Below are 24237 nucleotides of genomic sequence, written 5' to 3'. Positions count from 1 at the left end.
CCAGCAAGGCAGCGTCCCAGCCTGTCACTAGATGGGGCTCACTTTGTGCTAGTGCTGGAAGGTGCTCCATGAAAAGAAGCCTTCTTGGTTGCCACCACATCAGCAGGTAGACTTTTTCCACCCCTTGTGTCTAGACTTAACTCCTAGCAATGGTAAAATCTGTCACACTACTTCTATAAAGGGGAATAACCATTCTGAGCGAAGTGACTGATAGCATCATGCTTCTGCTTACCCAGTCAGCCCTGCTGCAGTTTGCAAGTAGATGTTGAATACTAAACGCTTCTCATGGCCTGCTTGAGGCCATGGCTAGCTATGCATAGAACACACTGGAACTGCATCATTTCATCCCAGCAGAGAGGGGACACCGAAACCTTTGGGCCTTTGGGTGTGGGAGAGAGACTGCAGCAAACAACAACAGAAAGAACAATTTGCCTGCATGTAAAATGAAGTCTCTTTCGACTGGCTCGCTGCAAGGTGGACCACAGCAGTGTGACCACACCACCCGAAAATGCCAGCAGCTACCAGGGGTCTGGCCAAGGAACGGGGACACTGCAGGGACACAGGCACGGCGGGTGGTGCGGTGCCCTCCAACAGTCAGATCCTCACAGCCCTTGTGAAACTGTAGCTTGACAGCAGCAGAACTTCTTGACATGTTTTGATGTAAGTATAACACTGTATTGTAGTTACGTGGTATATGCCAATATGTTAACAGTGCATACTGGTTAGTTAGGGTTTACTAATGTACTACATTTCAATAAAAAGCAATTTAAAAATACAGAGTTTGTGAGCTTGGTGTCTCTCAAAATACAGGGGGATGAAAGCATCACCCAGTGACTCCTGTCCCTCTAGTATTTAAGGAATACATCTTTTATATATATATATATATATATATATATATAGTATAGAACAGCATTGTCGAAGGATCCATTTTCAGAGAGGATTTTTCCTACTCTGCCATAAATACTGTTTTATTTTCCTATAATAGTGCCTGGAAATCTCAGGCCATTAAAAGCCACATGGTTCAAAGCGGTTTATGACTATACAGGAGACACTAATCCACCTTCCCACAGTGTTTTGCCACCTGACAGATGGCACATAGCAGGCAGGAACAGAGATAGTAACACAGGGAAGGCTCCTTCAGCACCTTCTGCCAGTGCTTGAACCCTTCCTGCAGCACATCCAGCCTTCAGAAACCACCGTGCGGCTCCCAAATACAGCCACGCCATTGAGATGAAGGTAGAGCCCTGAAAGATGAGCCAGCTAATAAATATTTATATTGCAGTAGTGTACAAAGGCTCCAGCAGGGATTAGGGCATTACACTAACACAGAAGATAGATCATCCCAGGGTTAAAGGATTTATAGGCTAAAGAAAACATGGCATTCCCGCCTTCCTGGGAGCCAGGTAATAATCTCTGACACGGTGAATGTCAATGTTTAAACCAAGAACAGCGGTTCAGTGGGACACTGATCTGCAGCCAAGAGATGAGGAGGACCCACATCTGCTTTCCTGTTTGCTGCAAAGATCATCCTTGGACTTGATCACAAGCCCTGTGTGGGCTCCAGAACGGCAAAACAAGGACTTAAAGCTGACTGTAGCCCCCTACACCGGGAGCTCCCTGCTAATAAATTACTGCATAAACTACAATGGGAGGGAGCACTTCAATAATCTTGATTGACAGCAGCTTCAGTGGGTCCCGTGGGGCTGCACAGGAAGATGAATATTCATGTGCCTGGTGTTTTGCTATATAAGCACATTACCCTATTGAAACTTGAACTGCCCTAGCAAAGATCTTTTCAGTGCAGGGTGCCACCGAGAAGGAGCGGAGGGGACCCCAGCTGCCCACCGAGGACGGGGCAGGCAGCTGGCACTGGACCCCTTCCCCTCCGGGGACTGGGGCTCGAACCCACCACCTCTCCGCTCCCGCGCCGCAGCGGCAGCCTGGCACCGCCCCGCTGCAGTGAGGGGGCCCGCACGCCAGAGGGCGCCGTGGCTCCGCCGTCGCGGCCCCGTGACCCGGCGGCGCGGCCCGGCTGCTTCCCCGGCGCCGCCTCCCCGCTGCGGCCGGGCCCGGCCCAGTGCCGCTCTCCTCCGCTCCGTGCCTCTCCACCGCAGCGGCCCCGCCGCGATGTGGCTGGGGCCCGAGGAGGTGCTGCTGGCCGGCGCGCTGTGGGTCACGGAGCGGGCCAACCCCTTCTTCTTGCTTCAGCGCCGGCGGGGACACGGCAAAGGGGGCGGCCTCACGGGTGAGCCGCGGCGGGGCTGAGGGGAGGCTCCGGCCCGGCCACAGCGGGGAGGCGCTGCGGGGGCAGCGGGGGGATGTCCTGCCCCGCTGCTGTGTCCCTGCAAGGCCCGGTCCGGAGGGCGCTGAGGGGCTCCCTGACCGCGGCGCGGGCTCCGACAGGGCCGGGCGGGAGCTGCCCGCCTCGGTACGGCGGCGGGAGCGGGAGGGAGATGGAGGCCCCGGCGGCTGGGGTGAGCCCGTTCCGTCCGACGGGGTCTGTGCGGCGCCTGGCGCTGCGGCCGGGCCTCCCCTGCGTGCTGATGCACAAGGGAGGGTGAATAATGGTGCCGGGGGCGGCTGGGGTGACCCTCTTCGCTTGCCAGGAATGGCTCCTCTGTCATCCTCGCATTGCCTGGAATTGCCGAGTTGTTTTCTTTATGCATTTCCCCCAGAATTAGAGGATGGAAGTGAGATGTGGTTTTAAACTAATACCTTCACCAAAACTGCTGTGCCTGGGTCAGGGGTGAAGTTGTGTGGGTGCCCGATAGCGATGGAGCAACCCCAGTGCGTGTGTGTGGCTGATACCCTGTTTGCTCACAGAAACTGTTACAACAATGTCGCAGTGACCAAGGCACAATGTTAACAACACCACAGCAGTCCCCTCACTTTTAAAACACCCCGTTCATGGGCAAAATGCTGACAGAGTTACATGGATAACCAAAATGTGCTTTTTACATTTGTGTGTTGCACACAACCAGGTTCACGCATTAGCCCTGTTAACCAAACACACTGACTGCAGAAATGGCACAAGCTGATAGACACCCTTAGCGTGTTTCAGCTGTTCACAGTGTTCAAAACTGTTTTGAATTGCTCTGTTTTATGCAGCATAACTTAATTGTCTAATTTCACATGTAGCCTTGTAGGTATTCTGGAGTTCCCCAGGTTCTTGCAAGAAGCAGTGATGCCTGGTGCTGTTTTGGAAATGTTTGAGCTGATCTCTTATTGGAAGCTTGGAGCCAGTTTACTTCCTGAGCTAGTTTAGCTCAGTAAGAGAGTCTTCTTCAGAGCTCTTACATGTGAAAAGCCACGTGTCCTCCTTACGGAGCTGTACAGCTGCAAGTTGACATTTTAGAGGTAGAATGTAGATACTCATCCTGAAAGCTGGAAAGGTGTTTAAGTAAGTTGCTGTTGTACTTAGATTCTTAAACATGTCAATGTGTCTTCACTGATCCATGTGCCAATATTTGACATGTTTGTTATTGTTATAAGAAGTATGCAAAATGGCTTTTTAACACCCGTTCTAACACTGTACACAAGAAACCTGGAGCCAAAATTGAGATCCTGCTGTGCTGGATACATACGTATTTGGTTTAAGGATTACTAGATGAGCTTGCTGTGGATGGCATTTCTGTTGAACTGTGATCAGTGGTATATTCCTAGTCTATTACTTGCTTTTGGATAGCCAAAGGAGATAAAGGGGAGGAAGTAGCGTGTTTCATGATAACGAATGAGATATGGTTTCATGATAACGAATGAGATATGGGTGAGACTTGCCCAAGCCATACAGAGGAGAGCAGGGGGATTGAGCCTGGGCCTCCCAAATAGAGATCGAGAGGAAGAATCATGCTCTCCAAGTTCTAATGTTAGAAAACTTCTAATCATGAGGAAGTTGCAAAACTAATTTGCCTTAAAAATGTTCATAGTACATTATGTAGAATAACAAAGCAAACTATCATCTTAGATATTTGATTTATCTAGAAAATAGAGTGAATTGAAATATATGGGTCTGCTTTACAAAGTTGCTGTCAGTATTTAGTCTGGAAGTGCTTCCTTTTTTATTTAGCATCATGTACAAAAAATACTTGAACTTCTGTATTGCCAAATTCTGATTCTCTCCTTCTGTCTTTGTTTAATCAAAGTACTTCCAGAAACAACACTGAAACCTGTGAGTACCAGTTTTTCTGGAGCTGCTTGATTCCAGTTTGGATGAGTTATCTTACCTGCTGTTTGCATAGGTGATGCTGAAATATACAGCATTGAAAACTCTTTGGTGTTTTAGTTTAGTGGGCTTAAAAATCACTATTGGCAACAAAATCCCCACAAAGGAAATTACATTTCATTTGTATTAGAAAACTCTCCTAGGAAGGCAGAGGAATATAATGAGGTTTAGGAGATACTTAATTGCCATCTAAACTTTCTCCATTACCAGTGGGATTGGCTGTAGTTGGTTTATAGGTAATTTGCCTGCAGTGGCTGGATGTGCGTCTTCATTGTCTCAACCAGGTGCCGTTGTTCTTCTGTCACAGCATAGGTCATAGGAACATCATTTTTCCCTAGTTTTCAACCCTTATTTTTAATTAACCCAATTCTTCATTTTGGTAATACATTGTTTTAATTTCTCCCTCTTTGCCTCCTAGGTCTTCTTGTGGGAACATTAGACGTGGTTTTGGATTCCAGTGCCAGAGTTGCCCCATACCGTATTCTGCACCAGACTCAGGACTCTCAAGTGTACTGGGCAGTGGCATGTGGTATGTAGTGATGTGACTCTTGTTGGAGGCTGAATTTTTATTATTCTGTTGTCTTTTTGGTTCAGATAATCAGTGATCCCACATCTGTAATAGATTTGTGGATACACTATATCTGTATAAAACATTACAATAATAGTTTTTTAAAACATCAGAAATCTTTGGTTTCCTTTACTTGAGAAGTGATCATGGTACAACCTCCTAATATCTGCTGATAAACTTTGATTAAGTTTTTTAGGTCCTGCTGGTTGCTAAAGAGAAAGGTATCTTCGGACGTATTTGTTAGACCACTTCTGTTTATAATAAGAATCTTCACTTCTCACTTTGTGGTTGAGACATAAAATTTGAGCATGAGGTGACTATGTGCTAAGCCCAGACATCTTGATGTCTTGTTTTCACTGTTTCTGTCTTCTCCCCAGGCAACCACCATAATATTCTCCCTTGCAGAGCTACTTAAATTCTGCTGAAACAAGGTTTAGAAGTTGCTGTGTTTCACAGAAAGTTTCCCTTTTGAGGAAGGAGGAGGCAGAGAGGAAGAAAGAAACAAAATGGCAGGCCAGAAACTGCGTAGAAAAAAGCAGAATATTTAGTGGCCACATATGGCGCAAATCTGAAATTTTATAGTATCTTAACACGAATGGGTGTGTTATTTTTATGCAATACCAGGAGTGTTTTAATTGATATCCTCTATATCTCAGTTACTTTTAAGAAATGAAACATGATAAAATGAGCTGAGCTATCTAACAACTGAATGGAGTTTGATAAATAATTATACAGGAGTAGATGCATTGTCTTCATCCAGAGTATTTTTGTAATTATATCTGGTTCTCATTTGATTGTCAGAGTGAAATTACTTAAAGTTATAAAATGTATATGGTTCTCCAGTTGAAAAATGTGTACTTTTTATGTACAATTCATCATATGTAAATACTAGTGGCAGCATTCTGGTGATACACACAGCTTTGGCCTTACAGCCAAAGGTTCCGGCCTTCGTTCTTACATCTCTCTCTGTAGGAATTGGTTTACTCGTTCTTGTATGCAATTTTAATGTTGTTCTTAGATGTCAGTTACTGAGGCCTGGCTCATTTTAGCAATTTGCTGCGACTTGGTGAGAGATGCAGCTCCTGAAACAAAACAAAACTCAGACTTTTATTCCCCTGCCATTGTTGCTGGACCTGTGGAGAATTTTTGACAACCAAAGTATCCTATAGTTGATAATTCTGTGACCTTAAAATAAGCCATTTTGTATTACTCGAAATCATTAGTGCTTTAAAAACACTGTCAGATGGCTAGCACAGATGTCAAGTAAACTTACTGTTGCCTGATCCATTGGGCTGTACACACAGACTCAAATTCAAAGCCCTGCAGTGCTTTGAGACAAGACAGCTTACTTGCTTCTAGTTTTTAGTTTCAGTTCTTGGAGTTATTTCTACTTATGAAACCACAGATTAGGTGGTGTTGGGCTTTGTGGTTAGGTGTCCAACTGCAAATACGTGAAGAGTGTTTCATTGCTGAAGCTGCCTCTTAAAGTCAGGTAGAGCAGTAGCTTTAGGGAACAGCTTGGGTGTCTGCTGCTGTCTTCTCTTCCATTGTTAACCACAGGGAGAGGTGTAGTGTACTCACAACAAAACCGGGTAGAGGGAGGCGTGCTGTTAACTTTTTTAGATATCCCACTGCTCTTGCGTAAAACTTCAGAAGGTGAATTTACTGGAATTTGGCAAAGAGAAACTTAAAAATGTCTTTGACTTGTGTTTAAACAGGTTTCTTTTTCTCTGCACTGAACCATGTCTCTTGTTAAGAATATAAATTGTTTTTTAATTTTTCTGCATTTTTTCTGTCTGCAAGAGACCACAGTGATAGCTGTCCACAGAGAGGAGGAAATCTTTTAGTAAACACAAATCTTTGAAATAATGTCAACTAAGGTAACTTTCTATAGAAAAGTTCTTCAAATTGGTTAGAGAGTGCAGCTTGTCCTTTGTGAGCTGTTGTAGATGGTTAAAGACAACGAACTAGTAGGAAGTTTGGTGAGACCTTTTTACTTAGGAAAGTAAAACACTTTGACATGAATATTTGCTTGCTTTTTGTTTTGGAATTTTATGCTTTTTGCTGACCATTGAGCATGGAATACGGGACCTCTTTGTAGGTGTAAAAGGTTCAGTTCTTCTGTAGGTGCAAAAACTTCAGGATTCTACTGAAAGTTAATTATTTTTGCTCCACAATACCAGGAACTAAAAGAGGTTTTCTTGTCTGGAACATAAGAACACGTTTTATCTGGGGAAAAAAGCTGTGTTTGGTGTGCGCTGGCAGATAGGGTGGTCTGTTGGTAGTGTTATTGTCCTTGGTGGCAGTGGAGATATTTCATTAGAAACATAATGGTATACATAAAATATCCTTGACATGTATGCGGTTATTGTGTTTGATTTCTCTTCATCACTGTTTGGTAATTATTAGTTTCCTGCTGTGAACTTGGAGGGCAAAATAAGACCATGTTCTAATTTCTTTTTTCTTTGCTCTTCCCATCATCTTTCACCCCTTCAATTAGGGTCATCCCGTAAAGAGATCACAAAGCATTGGGAATGGCTGGAGAATAACTTACTGCAGACTCTCTCCATCTTTGATAATGAAGAAGATATCACCACCTTTGTGAAGGGCAAGATACATGTAAGTGACACATTTCCCTGAAGGACTTCCAGATCCTGAGAAAGAATGAGGAGGTGGCTTTAAGGATTTTTTACCGGAGGGAGGGAGGGAGGAAGAGCTCCATTGCAAAACTTCTCCCTGCTCCCTTTTCAGACACATACATTTGAAATTGTCATGGAATATATATGGTATTATCAGCATCATGTTGCAGTCATAACACTGGCCAAAGGTATTTGTGTGAGGGAAAAAGTTACAAGCAGTAGATCTCAGGGAGCAGGCTGCTTAGGATGCTCTTACTAATTAAAATATACCTCTTTAAAATCCTTGCTGATTATACCTTTGATGCAGAGAGAATGTTTAACAAGGATTCATGTAGCAACAAATACAGCAGGGAGAACTCTAGTTTGCAAGTAATACACTTGTCCTGCCACAGTGCTCTAAAAGGCATGTAAGTTGTAAAGAAACTGCACCCCAATTTCCACTGCCTTCTGGGTCAGACGGGTGTCTGCTTGTTGTGCAAGGAACCCACTTCAGATTCCCAGCCCACAAATTCTCCAGAGTAGAAACCTATAAATACAGTTTGCTATTGAACAGCAGCAATTTGAGTCTTTTTCAGTACTCCTGTCAGACTGTTTGTATTTTCTGTGTGCGAGAGAGATTGTGGTCATTTGTGTTTTCCTTCTGGCCAGTCAAGATCTGACAGACTGTGGAGTTCTGCTCTTCCTGGCAGATGATCTTCTTCCTGTTGAAGAAGCATGTATGCAAGTGAAAACAGACTTCAGTTCTCCTGCAGGGTGTTCAAAGTGTTACCAGGCCAGCCAGGAGAAACTCAGTCAAACGTTAAATGCGAATGCTTGCTGCATGATTCAGGAATGGATCCCAGATCATAGACTCTCAGGCTATCTGGCTGCTCTTTCTACATGTCTTTACCATTTCTCTAACATGACAGGAGAAATGGTAACTGTTGTGTCGTGTTTCTTCTTTCTGTCTTCCGGATTGCTGCTGTGACCTTTTGCTGTCCATTATGTCTGTCAGCAGGCATGTTGCCTTCTGTTACTTCTCTCATTTCTTCCCCCTCTCCTCCCATGTCCTTTCAGGGAATTATTGCTGAAGAGAACAAGAATGAGCAGCCCCAGAGTGAAGAGGATCCAGGTAAATTCAAAGAGGCTGAACTGAAAATGCGGAAGCAGTTTGGGATGCCCGAGGTGGAGAAGTTGGTCAATTACTATTCCTGCAGCTATTGGAAAGGCCGTGTACCCAGGCAGGGATGGCTGTACCTCACTGTCAATCACCTCTGTTTCTACTCCTTCTTGCTGGGCAAAGAGGGTGAGTTGCAAGCCTGATAGTTGTTTTTCTGCCATTTACCATGAACTTTCTGATGCACTTGATCTTGTGTGTGACCTTTTTTAAGATGACAGCCTTTTTTCCCTTTTAGGAATCCTTTGGGCTCTAGCTCAATGCACAGATCAGTCCTTACACTCATAGGCACTTCAGGGATGTTTAGACTGAATACCTAAGTCAGTTGTTGTACAAGTACAACCAAAGTTTTACATAAACTGGATTGGAGAACCAAGCAGTATTTTTACCTTGGTGAGTTTTATTTGGAACCACCACCAGGATCCAATATTTACAGAGCCTGAACTCCTGAGTTAAAAGCTAATTTGCTGGAAAGAAAGAGTGAAAACTTGAGTAATTGTACTTGAAGGCATTTACTGGATAGGAGATAGTCCTTTTGTAACTGCATTATTTCTAGTCTAGTTAATCACAAGGATTACTTCCAAGTATTTTTGGTGAACCCAGTAAAAGAATTGTCCATGTGTAAGCAGGGGAAAAAATGCTGCTACACTGAGAGCTTAATGGCCCCTTGAGCCTCATTTCTGATTGTTGTTTTGCCTCAAATGGTAATATAGGGGTTTTAATCTTTTTTTTTTCCCAGTTACACTGGTGATCCAGTGGGTGGATGTAACCCAGCTAGAAAAAAATGCCACGCTGCTGTTCCCTGAGTGCATTAAAGTAAGCACAAGGGACAGTGAACTTTATTTTTCCATGTTTCTCAACATCAATGAGACATTCAAGCTGATGGAGCAGTTGGCTAATATTGCTATGCGGCAGCTGTTGGATAATGAGAGCTTCCTACAGGACAAGTCTCTCCCGAAGCCCAGGAAGCCTCTTAAGAACATCTCTGCATTAAAAAGGTATGTGTTTCCAGCAGTGAGGAAACAAGACAAATAACAGGGGATTGTTATAATAAATCTGCATTACTGTGTAGCTCCCAGTTACCTCTGGGATTTTCTCGCTCTGGCTGTATCAGTTATTCCTAGCATTAGACTTCTGCCTGATCTTTTTTTCTTCCCATCCCAAACCGGTACTGAAATCACATACACCCTCATATCTTACTCATGCATGAGTAGGCATGGTCAGGAGGAATTTTCAACCACAAACTGTTGAAAATCCTGTTAAAAAATAAGTGAAAGAAGAAAATTACATCAGCCCCATTGTCTGAAGTTGAAGGTTTCTAAAAAGTAATACACATTTGTATTGTAATAAATCCTGCTGCTGGGGACTGCTCTCTGCACTTGCATATTTTGTCTTGTATTGCAGGACATACATTGTCAGTGAAGCATGTCTGAAAGCTGAAAGTGGAGTCAGATAAGGGGTGGAATCTCAGTTAGAGAAATGAATACTAAGAATACACAGCACAGTCTGAAGGTTGTGATTGGAGTCAACAATTAACATTAGTGTTGGAGTGGGTTTTTCCAGTGAGAAAAAAACTCTGTGGATTACTCTTTACTTTTCTTCAGAGACCTGGATGCTCGAGCCAAAAATGAGTGCTACCGTGCCACTTTCCGGTTGCCTAAGGATGAATGCCTGGATGGACACACAGATTGTACCTTGTGGACACCATTCAACAAGATGCATATTCCTGGCCAGATGTTTGTTTCCAACAATTACATTTGTTTTGCCAGCAAGGCAGAGGAGGCCTGTCATCTCATCATTCCTCTCAGGGAGGTAGGGATTTCTTACCTGTGTATTAAGACTATAGGCCTTTCTTGTCTTGTGTGCTTCTGTCTTTTGTGCAGTGCTTTATAGATCATAGAGAATCTCCTAGATCCAAATGGCCCTTGTCTTTGTCTTCTAGGTGACAATAGTTGAGAAAGCAGATAGTTCCAGTGTCTTGCCCAGCCCTCTGTCCATCAGCACTAAAAGTAAAATGACCTTCTTCTTTGCCAATCTGAAAGACCGAGATTTCTTGGTACAGAGAATCTCTGACTTCTTGCAGAGAACACCATCCAAGAAGCCATGTGGCAGCGACAGGGAATGGAAGTGGAATTCGGCTGATCCTGGTTGTGAGGTACTAAGGGAATAGCGGGGAGGAGCATTTGTCAGCTTTTCAGAATAATGCTTGTTACAGTGTTTTAACAGTGCTCCTTACCAGCAAATGCTGTCTCTTTGTTAGACAATTAGCAGAGGAGGGAGGCTGCCTGAGCTCAGCTGCTTTATGTTTTGTTGTTCAGGAGGTTCCAGAGTTGCCTTCCAGCAGCCCACTTGCTGTTAGCCCTGTGTCTGCTCTCAGCAGTCGACCTATCAACTTCTGTGCCGGGGAAGTGCCAACAGCCTCACAGGGACTACTCAAACTCTTCAGAAGAAATTCCGAGGAGCTTTCAGGACCCAAAGGGGTAAATAATATTTTAACTTAAAAGAATTAACTCTAGTTTGCAGTAGGTTGCAGATTTTCTGTCCTGGTCTGACTTCAAGTTCATTTTATCCCTAGTCAGTCCTGCAGTATCACTGCTTTGTCTGTCACAGTGACAGTGCTGCATGGATGTAACCTGACCCTCAGCTTGCTTTATGAGTACTGAGATACCTGAGATGCTTCACTAGAGGGTGAGAAATAAGTGATACTGTGTTTCTGGGATGTAAATTCATGTCTGTGAAGAACTGCTTTTCTTCAAATCAAGAAAGGAGATCTCTGCTTGCTAGTTAATCATCTTAGGCCATGGTTCTCCTTGTGTTTATGTGCAGGTTTGCAAGGTGTGATGCCATTGCACAGCCCATGTTAGTGTTTCAAAGATTTGACTTTAAGTGAGGTCAGAACTGATTCAGAACAGTGTAGGTTAGGATGCACCTGTTCATTCAGGCAGAAGAATAAAGGCTTCAAATGTCACAATGCAGTGCATTTCTCTTGTGAAGTGTAGGCCTGAGCATACCCAGAAATTACCTGTCCTACAAACATAAAAATGCATTAATCTCCTAAAACGGCCATGTTTGTTTCTGTGAAGGCAAAGGAAAAGATGAAAGAAGAGTCTTGGAACATCCATTTCTTTGAATATGGGCGAGGCATGTGTATGTATCGCACTGCCAAGACAAGAGAGCTGGTGCAAAAAGGAATCCCAGAGAACCTTCGTGGAGAATTGTGGCTCCTTTTCTCAGGTAGGGTGTTGTGCTGCATATTTTGACAGCTATTAAGAATAAGCTTTCTGCACATCTCAAAGGAAAAGGGATAAATCTTAGCTCATTTCAGAATAAATTAATCACAAGTTAACTCCCATCTGAATGATACATTTCACGGTGGTGGTGCCAAAAATGCAGAGATCGCATTCCTGACATTACGGGTTTTTATGAGTGTAGAAGCTCTTTAGCTTCTTTTGTCTGCGTTTGTGTTGGGACCTAGACTCTTAACATGATGATTTCACAATGAGTTTGTTACTGTCATATCTATTCATAGTTAATGAATTCGTGCAGTTCTTCCTGGCTGCCTCATCTCTGAAACTGTGGGTATAAAATCTGTATTCTAGAGCTCAAAAGGTGAAGCAATATTTATTTGTCATTACAGGGGCTTGGAATGAGATGGTGACTCATCCTGGTTACTATGCAGATCTTGTGGAAAAGTCAATGGGAAAGTACAATCTTGCTACAGAAGAAATAGAGAGAGATCTGCACCGTTCTATGCCAGAACATCCTGCCTTCCAGAATGAGCTGGGAATTGCTGCCCTCCGCAGAGTGTTAACAGCTTATGCATTCAGAAATCCAACAATTGGGTACTGTCAGGTAAGAAAGAAGCCTTAGACTTGTTAGGTCTACATGATGACCATGATTGACTTGATCTTTTTCTGCAGGTTTTTTTTAAGTTTCAAGCTTTTCCTTCATGCTGTCCACATGGTGGTGTGAGGGCAGGAAAAGTGGTGATGTTGCAAGATCTCTTAGCTATCCCTTGGATATAGCAGTTAAATAGACTCTGCAGATTTCTGTTAGGTGTAGTGAAAGTCTTTTCTGAGTTTTCCTGTTAGAGCTTTCCCTAGCTCAGGAAAAACATCGAATGGTTTCATGGAAAAGAGCAATTGGATCCAATAAGTGATGACGAACATAGGCAGTATATTGACAACCAAGCCGGTTGCTCATTTCTGAAACAACTCAGTGGAAATTCAGATTCATTTTGTGTATTGCTCTGGTATTAGGCATTCTATTATATTGTTCTATTACAATCAAATTGTTAAAAAGCTTTTTATGAAAACTGTGAAAATTGTAGTTAGTCACACTGATTGATCTAAATGCTTGACAAAAAGTAATTATATTACTTGCTGCCTCACAAACAGAGGAACTGAAACAGGAAGGTAAATTGGCTCAAGGTCATCTGTTGACTCAGATACCAGTAAAAGTTGGAAATGGATGTGACTCTTAGTGACAGTTTTGCTGTATTCATGCTTTTTAAGTTTAGCTGGTCTGTAATGACAGAGCTTTCATGAACATCTTCATCTTTTTCTCCTCTGTGCATTTTACTGTGCTGGCTCGTAGGCCATGAACATCGTTACATCAGTACTGCTGCTGTACTGCAATGAGGAAGAGGCTTTCTGGCTCCTCGTGGCTTTATGTGAGAGGATGTTGCCAGATTACTACAACACAAGAGTAGTCGGTGAGTCTTTCTCAAATTCACGCTGGAGCCTGGATTTTTGAGCTTCAGCTGCACCAGCATCTCTCAGTAGCATTTTGTTGTTCAGAATGAATTAAATATGGTGCATTTTTAAGATGATGAAGAACAACCTTTAAAGTTGCAGGTGTTTAATGGAGATGTAAGAGGAGACACTACAGGCTACCAAGGTAGCAGTACTACCTTGTAGTAACAAGGAAGATGAAGTCACTAAAAATTGATAGCAGGAGGAACCATTAGCAGTGAAGATGCATATCTAGAAGAAGATTATTGGGTTATTTTTTACCCATCTGAATGGTTTATTAAGTCTTTGGAATAGGCTCCCAGGAAAGGTTAGTGAAAGCTCTGCTTCATGAGCTTTTAAGGTTGGTCTGTATAAAAGAGTAGTTTGATGTAAATACCATAATAGCAGTAGTTCTCCACTCATTCAGGGTAAATGCATTCAGTGATCAGTGGGAGATTTTGTTTCTACATGCTCTGCAATGTAGAAGTAGTATCTGTCTAAATATGTTTGCTTTATTGAGGAGACAAATCTAAATAAATGTATCCGTTTTAGTTCTGATATTAAGAGGCTTATATGAAATCGAAGTGAACTCATATTTTAATAATTGATTAGCTAGTGTAGTACCATGATACCACCAGTTTGAATTCTGCCATTGTTTTTGTTTGTTTTCCAGGTGCATTGGTCGACCAGGGCATCTTTGAAGAGCTTACACGAGAGTATCTGCCACAGCTGTCAGAAAAGATGCAGGACCTAGGAGTTATCTCCACCATATCCCTTTCCTGGTTTCTCACTCTCTTTCTCAGTGTCATGCCCTTTGAGAGTGCCGTGGTCATTGTCGACTGTTTTTTCTATGAGGGAATCAAGTTCATCTTACAAGTGTCGTTGGCCATACTTGATGCCAACATGGAGAAGTTGTTACAGTGCTGTGATGAAGGTGAAGCCATGACTATTCTGGGCAGGTACCATTCATTGTTCTTATTTATAATGGAATAGTAATGGTACCCTTTTAGCCATCATCCCTTCCTACTTAATTCCCTGACATAGCAGGTCACAGATAACACTTTAGTTGCAACTTGAGCTCCAGAGAGTTTTGCTATTGCTATCTACAAGAGCTGAAATTGAATTACAGCTCAAGTGTGAAGGAATCCCATATTTCTGGAATTGTTTGCTTTGCAGTATAATGCATTCCTGCATCCCAGTTTAAATTTGAACTCTAAAGCATTGTTTATCTGAAATTCACTGACAAATTCTAATCTGTAATATGAACATATCCTGGCAGGAATTGCCTGGATAACAAAACTTTATCAAGCAGATATCTCCCAAATCTAGTAAATACAGTATTTTTCTTGTTTGAAATGTGAATCTCTTCTATGTGTGCAGCAAGATCTTCAGCTTACAACTAAAAGCTCACTTTAAAAAGAGTAGGTACTCCCCAAAATAGGGTGAAAATCAACTTCAGATTCATTGAGTGTAGCATTGCAGGTTAGCTGGGAAAAATTAAATTGCCCTACATGTTTAGATTAATGATACAAAGAAGTTGGGAATTACGTGTTTAGGATATGACTTCTTTTCCTGGACTCTAATCCTGGAGTCTTGCATCTGTTCTGTTTATTTCCCCACAGATATTTGGACAATGTAGTTAACAGACAAAGTGTCTCTCCTCCTATTCCCCACTTGCATGCTTTACTGACAAGTGGAGATGACCCACCACTGGAAATCGACATCTTTGAGCTCATCAAAACATCCTATGAGGTAAGGTTCTGGCTTAGTTTTTGCCCAAGAGACTTTTCTCTAGTAACATCCAGTTTTATACTTTGTGCAGCCTGAATCTGAACAATGTTCACAGCTTGAGGTGTTTAAGTTCAGGCTCAAGCCGTTAATCCACATGTTTGGTATGAGTGAAGACTTAGCGCTGTTGGCTACTGCAGATTACAAAGAGTCTCCCCAGCACCAGTGGAGATTAAAATGAAGATTGCAAATAAGTAAAAATTGCATACCAGAGATTTCTTCCTGCTTTGCTAAAAAATCATCCATTCTTACTCATATTTGGGGATTGTCAGTGCTATGGATTTAGGGAAAGAAATTAAGGATAAAAATGGCAAGGTATACTGCAGAAACATGGAAGCATCCCTATTCACGTGCACAGGAGTCCTGTGCTGGGATCCAAGTTACAGTAATAGGAAGGTGACCTGTTGAAATACCTCTGCACTGGTGGACATATCCATTATTCTTATTGAGAACAAACTCAGAAGAAATTTGCAAATGAATGATGAAAAGAACACAGTTAAAAGAACAGGTGTTTGACAGTTCTCTGCTATGCTGTGTGAAACATGGGTTCATTTCGCTTTTTATCTCCTGTTTTTCATCCTGTCCCTTTCCAGCTGCTTACAGTCAGGCTGCCATCATTTTGCTGCGCATTTTGTTTGTTTCTTCAAATCTGCCATCTCTCTTCTTGATTTCTTTTGCAAAAAAAGTTGCCAAATTCATCTTACTTGTCCGACCTCGTCAGTAGAAAAGCCTCTTAACTTTGGTGTTTCTAGCTGAATCTCACATGGGTCCTAGAAAAGAACATGTCTGGAAGGAATGCCAACCTGTCTGTACTCTTATCTCCACCACAGTACAGGATCTGTATTTCTGTCAGTCCTGACAGAAGCTTTTTCAGCTGTTCTTTTCAAACCTCTCATGCTGGATTTCTCATGAATTCTATATGAGTTCTCTTACAGGACAGATGTGAATAAGGAATAGAGCTCAAGCTTTGTCTCATCTTCTTGCTGTTGGTAAAAGGCTTCTAGGGGGGTTAAATCATCTCTGAGGGGATAGTGCACTTGTTAAAAACCATGTAATTGAACAGGGGTTGTTCTTTCTTTAGGAGATGATGCTGACCTGGTCTGCTTCCTTTCTTGTAGAAATTTAGCAATCTGAAGGCAGATGACATTGAACAAATGCGTTTTAAACAAAGGCTAAAAGTGATCCAGTCTCTGGAGGATACAGCCAAGAAGAGTGTGGTATGTGACTCCCAGATTGAATGAGCTACCAGATGGCATATAAATGCAGTGTGTTTTGCTGTAAGCATCTAGAAAGTTTGCACTGTAGCAAACCTAGTTTTGAGTGACTTACAGAATAGCAGTTCATGTGAAAAATGGATTTACTGGCTGTAATAATATATTTTCAGTTTTCTTACTTCACATGGTTCTCTTTAATCTAGTAAAATGGATTGAAGTGCGAGGGCATGATTGAATGAGATATTTGGCATGGAGGGAGATAAATGCCACTTGTAAGCCTTGTAATAGTCTCCATTGCCTAGTACTGTCTGTTTCATTACTTGCCTGGAACCTCTGAGAAAAGCTAGCCAGCAGGTACTTACTTACCTGCCACTTAAAGAGTATGCTAGTGCATGGCCAAAGGGGAGTATCCATATCTATTGCAATTATCTGCCATGTTCTAGGTGGAGAATCTCATCCACAACTTTCTTTCACTGTTGTTTTTCAATACATCTAGGTCAAACATCTGAAGATAAAAGCAATAGGCAGGGACAACACAGTCTGCACAGTGAGGTCCCTGCATAAACAAGGAATAAGTGCAGCAATTTTTTCTAGGTGTTCCAAATGTCAGCAGTTTCTGCATGACCAGAAACTGTCTTCCTGACATATAATTCATAGCAGCAGGAAGTATTAGAATGGTTATGTTTTCCCTCCCATCTTGTGTCATATCACCTTGCACTTGTTTGTTTCTGTTCCATATTACACAGATTTTTCCATGAGTCATATTTAATTTTTCTAGCTTTGAAATAAAATTTTCACTCTATTTTCTCCCTAACTATAGGTTCGAGCTGTGTCAGGTGACATTGGTTTCTCTATTGAGGAACTAGAAGAGCTGTATGTAGTGTTCAAGGTAAGAAGCTGGAATGAAGAAGAATATGTTCTGACACAGAGAGAGCAAATATCAGAATAAATTGAAAGGGAAGAAATGACTTTGCTTTGATTTTTAATCCAGCCTATCAGAAACAGATGTGGCATTCTGTTATACATGGTGCCAGTACGACTGGCCATATTATGTTCTGGTTGATTATTATTTTTCCCCCGAAGATAGCCAAAACACATTTGCAGTATTTGAATGGTACTTATTCAGAAAGAGATTGTGGAGGCAATGGAAGAAATGACACACAGCACTTAGAACGGGGAGCTAGAATTGAGTATACCTCAGTTTTTGTTTTCAAGTTTGCCATTGATTTGATCTGTAATTGTGACAAAATTACTTAAGTGCTTTGCCTCTGTCTGTCAGTGTTTTTTTTAAAGGAGTGGTATTACCCAACTTCATTTACCAAGTCACTGCAAACTCAGTTGCATTGTGCTGGAGACTGAGAAAGAGAGGCTTAGTTCTTAAACTTGTTACAGTAAAGCCTGAGTGACATTTTGTTCAAACCTGAAATAATGGGGTTTGTATTTTTCACTTAAAGTTGTTCTTCGTGCTTTTCACAAAATCCCTGCCTCTTCTTTCATTTTGTATTATTTTGTAGTTAGGTAACACTAATAATAATGGGGAAGATAAACTGTGTGTCTTGGAATATCTCTCCTTTGCTTCCTGATGCTATTCTTGAGCTACAGCAAAGTCTCCACTCCTTTGGACTGTTGTAGTGTAGTATAATCTGACCTTTTAATCCTTTCCCTCCAAAGGCAAAGTATCTGATGAGCTGTTACTGGGGAAATAACCGTGCTGCAGGTGCCCGCCGGGATCAGAGTTTACCCTACCTGGAGCAGTATCGCATCGACATGGACCAGTTCAAAGAGCTGTTCATCGCTTTGACCCCCTGGTCCTGTGGCGCACATACACCGGTGCTAGCGGGGCGTTTGTTCCGGCTTCTGGATGAGAACAGGGATTCTCTCATTAACTTCAAGGAGTTTGTCACAGGGATGAGTAAGTGGTGGGGTTTGGAGATGATATAGCATTGCGAAACAGGTTTCTGTCCTTTTCCAAGCAGAGAACTGAAAGGAGATAGTGGTGTTTGCACTGTCACAAGGGGAGGGTGGCTGCCTTACAGTGAGGTTCACGAGAACAAACAATGCCTTTTTGCTGCTGCACTGTTTCCTGTTTTGGGAAACAGTTGGCAAAACAAAATGCAGCTTTGCTGTGGATTTCTTTAGTGCTTCTGCGCAGGCCTTTGTGTGGATATCATTTCCTCGTTGTATGTGAACTCATTCTGGTTTGAGCTTGTGAGCACAGGGTGATTCTTTATCCTAAGGGCTGTTTTTCTTAACCTTGCTTTTTTTTCTTTGCAGGTGGGATGTACCATGGTGACCTTACTGAAAAACTCAAAGTACTGTACAAACTGCATCTGCCTCCTGGTGAGTGATTGCTATTGCTTCTCTATACTGCTACTGTTGAGCCTGGTGTGTCCTGACCTGCAGTTGAAAAGGGATGCCTCATGAATTTTGCTAATGAAGTGGGTGATAACTGCTGTTCAATTAGCTTGGAGATCTTAACATTTCCTTCTCTGTAAATACAGCTCTGAACCCAGAGGAGACAGAGTCTGCTTTGGAGGCCACAAGTTATTTCACAGAGGATGTTACAGCAGAAGGTAATACAACACTGCTGTCTTTACCTCTCAGATTAGGCAGGAGTTGCAGCATAAATCCATGTGCTATAAATAGTGATTTTGTGCAAAGCATGGTCTCGTGGCGGCAATAAGAGTATGTGAACTTGCTGTCTTTGTTGCATAATGGGAAAGAAGTTTGGAGCTTAAACTCCTCAGTGCCCATTTCATGCACAACACAGCATGCTCTGAATCACAGTCACAGACTGCTGAGGAGGTGCAGTGTGCTTTTACCAGCCCCTGTCTCCCACCATGATTTAGGTTTTTCATGCAAGTCTCATTGTCTCTCTCTTGTTTTTGTTTCCTTCTCTGTGTCTGTCTGTGTCTGGCCTTTACTTCTCTTTTATCTGGGATATTGTCCCCTCAAACCCTTTTTCTGCTGCTCAAGTATCTCCTTTTGTCTCAGAGCTGGATTTCTGCCTGCACTGTGAGTCTCAAGGTCAGTCCATGGATTATGTGCATGCATTGAGCATGGCTATCATGCTGATATCATCTGCTCACACCAGTGTGCTATTTTAAATACTCTGAAGTTGTAGCTGCTGCTCCTCTTTTCCTGACAGTCCCACTGTGAATAAAATGCTATGAGTAGTTAGATAGCTTTCAGTAGATTCTAACTATTGAGTTTCAACCTAGATCAAAATAGGGTTTGTCCGTCTTTTTTTCCAGTGGAATTTGTCTCACCCTAGACATTGGCCGGTGGAAAATAAGCTCAGAGCAGAGCATGTGGGCTGCTGACCTGGGCAGATGACACCTGTGTCTACTCCATGATCTTCTAATTTAAAGGAATAATGATTCATGCCAGTGTATTGTAAAACTGCTAGTAGACTAATTTACTGTATTTCTTAAAACATTATTTTAGGGGTTGTCGAATAGGAGGTCAAAATATGTCAATTGTGCTAAACATTTACCAAAATGCAATAGTGCTCCAAAAATAAAAATCTGAGTAAGTACAAGGGGTAATTGTACTGTTTGGTGCTGGGTGGCTAAGTGAACAGTCTGAGTTGAGCCAAGACTTTCTGTATAGTCTGGTGACAATATAGGGAAGCAGAAGCAAAGTTTGTGAAGTTAGACTCTGCTGATTGCTCCCGAAGTGTCAGTTAAGTCAGTGAATAATGGTGAGTGTAGATACTAGTCACATATGTGCTCAGTAGTCGTCTGGGGTTTTTCCGTTCATTATCTTGATTTGGATAACTGAACTTCTTTAAGCCATCGCATTGCTCAGCTGTCTTTCATATCTATGTTTCACCCTTCTTTTAAGAGTTCTGCCCTCTACCTCAGCTCTTCAATCCCCTTTTTCAGTGTGGCTTTTTACCCAGATCATCCCATCATCCTCTTGCTTCCATCCTGTTCTATTCACTCATCTAAGCACGATGTGGGACTGTCAGATCTATCCTAATATTAAACATATTCATGAGTTATCTTATGTTCTTCATGTACTGTATTGCTGAAAATCAGTTATTAACCATGATTTTTGAATTCCGTATTTTTTTTAGAAACCCAAGAAGATAAAGGAAGGACAAATGAGAATGGTCCAGAAAAAGGTAATTCCATCATCAATAGAGACCACATTCTAGTCTTGTCACTCTCCTGTTACGAACTGTTCATTGTCCTTTGCTGTATCAAGGAAACCTTTCAAAGTGTCCCTTGTGCACAGAGGTAGAGTGAGATGTGAGATGGGAAATAAAGCTTTCTCACGCCTTACTGCTCTGACTTTTACATACCAAGAGCATAACATTTGTAATTCATGTCTGGCAAGTTGTCAGCTCATAGAGTTCATTTAGGAGAAGTCAGACTGGTGCAGCAGTATTAACATTTTGCTCTACTGAGCTGGATCAGATAAACCAGCAGAAAACAATGCAGCCTTCCTGGTAGATGCTTTCCTAACTGTCAGTAAAACCATCTTCCAGCATGATTTTTGCTTGCACAGCGTTCACTTTTGAAGCCTGAAACCATTAACCACCTGACAATAGTGGCTTATTCTTGCCTTACAGAGGAGAAAGGTACCAGTCCACAGGACTACAGGTACTACCTAAGAATGTGGGCCAAGGAAAAAGAGTCCAGGAAAGAAACCATTAAAGATCTTCCCAAAATGAGCCAGGTAAGAAGTGAATGTGAAGGTTTCCAATTAGGTGACTGACAGCTTAGTGGGGAATTCAGCAGAGTGTGCAGTGGTTTTGCCAGCATGCTCAGTCTTTGCCTGCTGTTTACCCTGCTGTTCTGGTCTGGTGAGCTTTAGTAGCCCCTAATTCCACATGTTTCTGTTGAATTTCCCAGTGGACATGGGCAAACTGCTTTCTTTCCACCAGTCAAATGTATTTGATCCTCTCTGCCTCCCAGAACAATTTTTCCTATAAGAACTGCAATCTGTGTTTTATCTCCAGAGCAGTTTCAAATGTGCCTTCAGTCGTATAAACTCGTTTGGCTTTTTTGGTTTTGCATTGCCTCAAGTTACAGCTGCTTGGTGAAGAGCAGAGAATGTGGTTACAGGAAAGATACTCTGATGACTGGTGTGATCTTTTCTGTCCCTGATTTCCTTGATGGGTGCTACTTAAACCGGTTTGGAAATGCTTAGAAGCTGGCCACAAAAGAATAGCAGGACTAGAAGTAAAATGTTAGGTTTTCTCAGATGTTCATTTGTCAGTATTAAAACTCCACCACTATGAAATTGCTAGCTGTGTCTCCATTTAGCCACTATAGCAGAGAAAGGAGTTTGCCTGCATTGGGCTGTTCTTAATCAGTACAGCAAATTGCCATTTACTTAGTAGGGAGGCAGATAAACAGTCTGCCAAGATGGTGCCTGTTGCTTAATCTGTTGCTTTGTTCAGCTTCATCACTTTGTCAGCTTTTTTGGTCTTTGTCTTTTAAAGGAACAATTCATAGAGTTATGCAAGACCCTTTACAACATGTTCAGTGAGGACCCAGTGGAGCAAGAGCTGTATCATGCCATTGCCACTGTAGCCAGTCTCCTTCTGCGAATTGGAGAGGTTGGGAAAAAGTTCTCCAACAGGCCCATGAGGAAGTCTGAGGACTGCAAAACAAACAATACCCAAGATCCTGTGAGTGAAGAGGAGTCACCAGCATCTGAACAGAGTCAGAATTCAGCAGTTGAGCAGCAGCCCCAAGCTGACCATGAGGACAAAACCTGCAGAGATGCTCAGCCTGAAAAACCACAGCAGGAGAACCAAACTCTAGGAGATGCATCAGGGGAAGGACAAAGCTCTCCTTTACAGCTGCTATCAGATGATGAAACCAAAGATGATATGTCCATGTCTTCCTATTCCATGGTCAGCACAGGCTCCCTGCAGTGTGAAGACATTGCAGATGACACGGTCCTGGTTGGTTGTGAAGGCAGCAGTTCAGCTGCCAGGTATGGTAGCACCATTGACACTGACTGGTCTATCTCCTTTGAGCAGATCTTAGCTTCCATGCTGACGGAAGCAGCCCTTGTAAACTACTTTGAGAAGAAAGTCAACATTCTCCAAAAGATCAAAGATCAGAAGAAAGTAGAGAGGCAGTTCAGTTCATCCAGTGATTATGAACTTTCCTCCGTGTCAGGGTGAACTGGAGAAAGCAGGAATTGTCTTTGGGAGATGCAGCAGGGAGATAATGTGGCAGATGGCAGAACGGTTTGGTATTTTGTGTTTGGGGACTTTTTTGTTTAATCAGAGACCAGTAGCTACACAATTACAATAGATTCCAGTTGATAAGGGGCTTCTGACATCTGACAGTGACTTTTTTGTAGGTGCTTCTTTGGCTACTCTGGCTGGTGGAGTTAGGTCTATATTCTCGAGAGCCATTAGAACCTAGTAGCTCCTGACATACAGAATTACCACCATAAATTGTGCATGTCTGCCTTTTGCTGTCCTTTATTTTAATGAAGTTTTATTTCAGACAGTAACTGCTCCTTGCCTGCCCTTGTTTGCTGTAGGCTCCTGGGTAACTTGCACAGCAGATGCAGCCTGGCTTGAAACCATGTCCACCGCTGTCTGCCAGCCTGGGAGCTAACACAGTGTAGTCAAGTGCTGTAGGGCCCTGACCCAGAAATAGTCTTGTAAGTTCTTCAGTGCTGTTCTGTGACTCAGCAGCTCTAGTGCAAGTCAGCCCACTGCTCCCAGCACCCTCAGATCTAAACACGGACATTTCTCAGGTCTGCAGGTTTCTTTCAGATGGGATTTGGCATTTTCGTAGTGTATGATCACGTTCTCCTTCAGCATTCAAGAGTTTTCAGACAAACCTGGTTTTCTAGCATTTCCTTTACTAATCCTTTGAAATCCATTGGTTTTGGTTTGCCTGGGAAGCCACAAGCTCCTTGACCTCAGTGCAGAGTAATATTAAGTCAATCAGTGGTCTTATGATGGTTATAGTGAGGGACTAAGTTCCTAAATTAGAAGGCGGTGAATCAGCCTGTGTTACAGGGCAGTGGCATGCTGGTCTGCTGGACTTTTCCTGTCAGTACAGGAAACATCCCTTGTCTCTTGTCTGTTCTCTATTTTTACTAGCTAATGATGGGTACAGTTTTTAGGAGGACCCCTAAGAACAGTCTGATCAGTCAACCCTTGCAAATTTGTGGGGCAGGGAGATGTGCAGGAGCATTGTATCACCTGCAGCTACTCAGTGTGTCCTTCCTGAGCATCTCCTGTACAAAGAGTCCAGCAGTGGACATGCTCTTAGAAATTCCTACTCATCAAAGGGCAATTACACTCAAAGAGGAAGAATTCAAAGCAGTGTGGCCCTCTGCCATCAGCCCTTTGTGGGAAATCTCGATAATAGACTAGATCTCTTTTCCAGTTAGAGACAAAATAACTGGGAGACTGAGTGACTGCTCTTTTAGATCAGTTAAGACCAGAAGAAACTAAGAGTTAGCTTTCTGGTAGTAGGGCATGCGCTCCGAGGATGGAGAAGTAATTCTGTTCCTACAGATAAATTCCTCTCAGTACACAGACATCTGCCTTGCAGGGCAGGAGTGAGAGCTAAGCCCGCACTGAAGGCAAGGTTTGCTACGGCTGTTGGCTGGGATTCAGAATGTGAAGGTTGGGAAGGACACGTACGGTTGGATGTTCCCATTTAACACTACTTGGCATGCTAATCGGTGTTAATTCCTCCTTGTGACAGTCTCTGTAGGTATTCACAGCTGGTACATATTCCTTGTTTCTCTGCCTCCTGTGTCCTGCATCACTGGAGAGCAGCCATTAGTCAAACTGCTTTTACTAATTATTCAGTAATTTATTGTCATTTTTTAAATTACAAATAATACATGTGATTTTACACAGTCTGTCTGTCTCATGTCATGTACTCAATAAAGGAACCAGAATCCTACACACTATGACTC

The 24237-nt window shown here is 42.6% G+C and overlaps 1 protein-coding gene across 4 annotated transcripts; it reads left to right on the top strand.

Moving 5' to 3' along the window:
- Nucleotides 1-2012: 2012 nt before the first annotated feature.
- Nucleotides 2013-24231, top strand: TBC1D9B (TBC1 domain family member 9B). 4 transcript variants are annotated; one of them, XM_057409536.1, is made up of 22 exons: nucleotides 2013-2245; nucleotides 4641-4751; nucleotides 7291-7409; nucleotides 8486-8714; nucleotides 9325-9583; nucleotides 10190-10397; nucleotides 10528-10740; nucleotides 10907-11065; nucleotides 11669-11819; nucleotides 12223-12437; nucleotides 13182-13299; nucleotides 13992-14277; nucleotides 14941-15070; nucleotides 16225-16323; nucleotides 17141-17209; nucleotides 17992-18232; nucleotides 18595-18660; nucleotides 18822-18893; nucleotides 19297-19347; nucleotides 20402-20449; nucleotides 20900-21006; nucleotides 21776-24231. In XM_057409536.1, the coding sequence occupies exons 1-22, from the start codon at nucleotides 2128-2130 to the stop codon at nucleotides 22466-22468; spliced, it is 3762 nt and encodes a 1253-aa protein (XP_057265519.1). In that variant the 5' UTR covers nucleotides 2013-2127; the 3' UTR covers nucleotides 22469-24231. The 4 variants fall into 4 exon arrangements, with proteins under 4 accessions (XP_057265519.1, XP_057265520.1, XP_057265518.1 ...); XM_057409537.1 differs by having other exon boundaries at nucleotides 10904-11065; nucleotides 19315-19347; XM_057409535.1 differs by having other exon boundaries at nucleotides 10904-11065.
- The last annotated feature ends 6 nt before the right edge of the window (nucleotides 24232-24237 follow it).

This window comes from Pezoporus wallicus, unplaced genomic scaffold, assembly GCF_028554395.1.
Source record: "Pezoporus wallicus isolate ANWC-B61680 ecotype Strahan unplaced genomic scaffold, APGP_CSIRO_Pwel_v1 contig_8166, whole genome shotgun sequence".
Taxonomy (NCBI): Eukaryota; Metazoa; Chordata; class Aves; order Psittaciformes; family Psittacidae; genus Pezoporus; species Pezoporus wallicus.
Note: the sequence above shows the minus strand (reverse complement) of the source record. Positions and strands in the feature narration are given on the sequence as shown.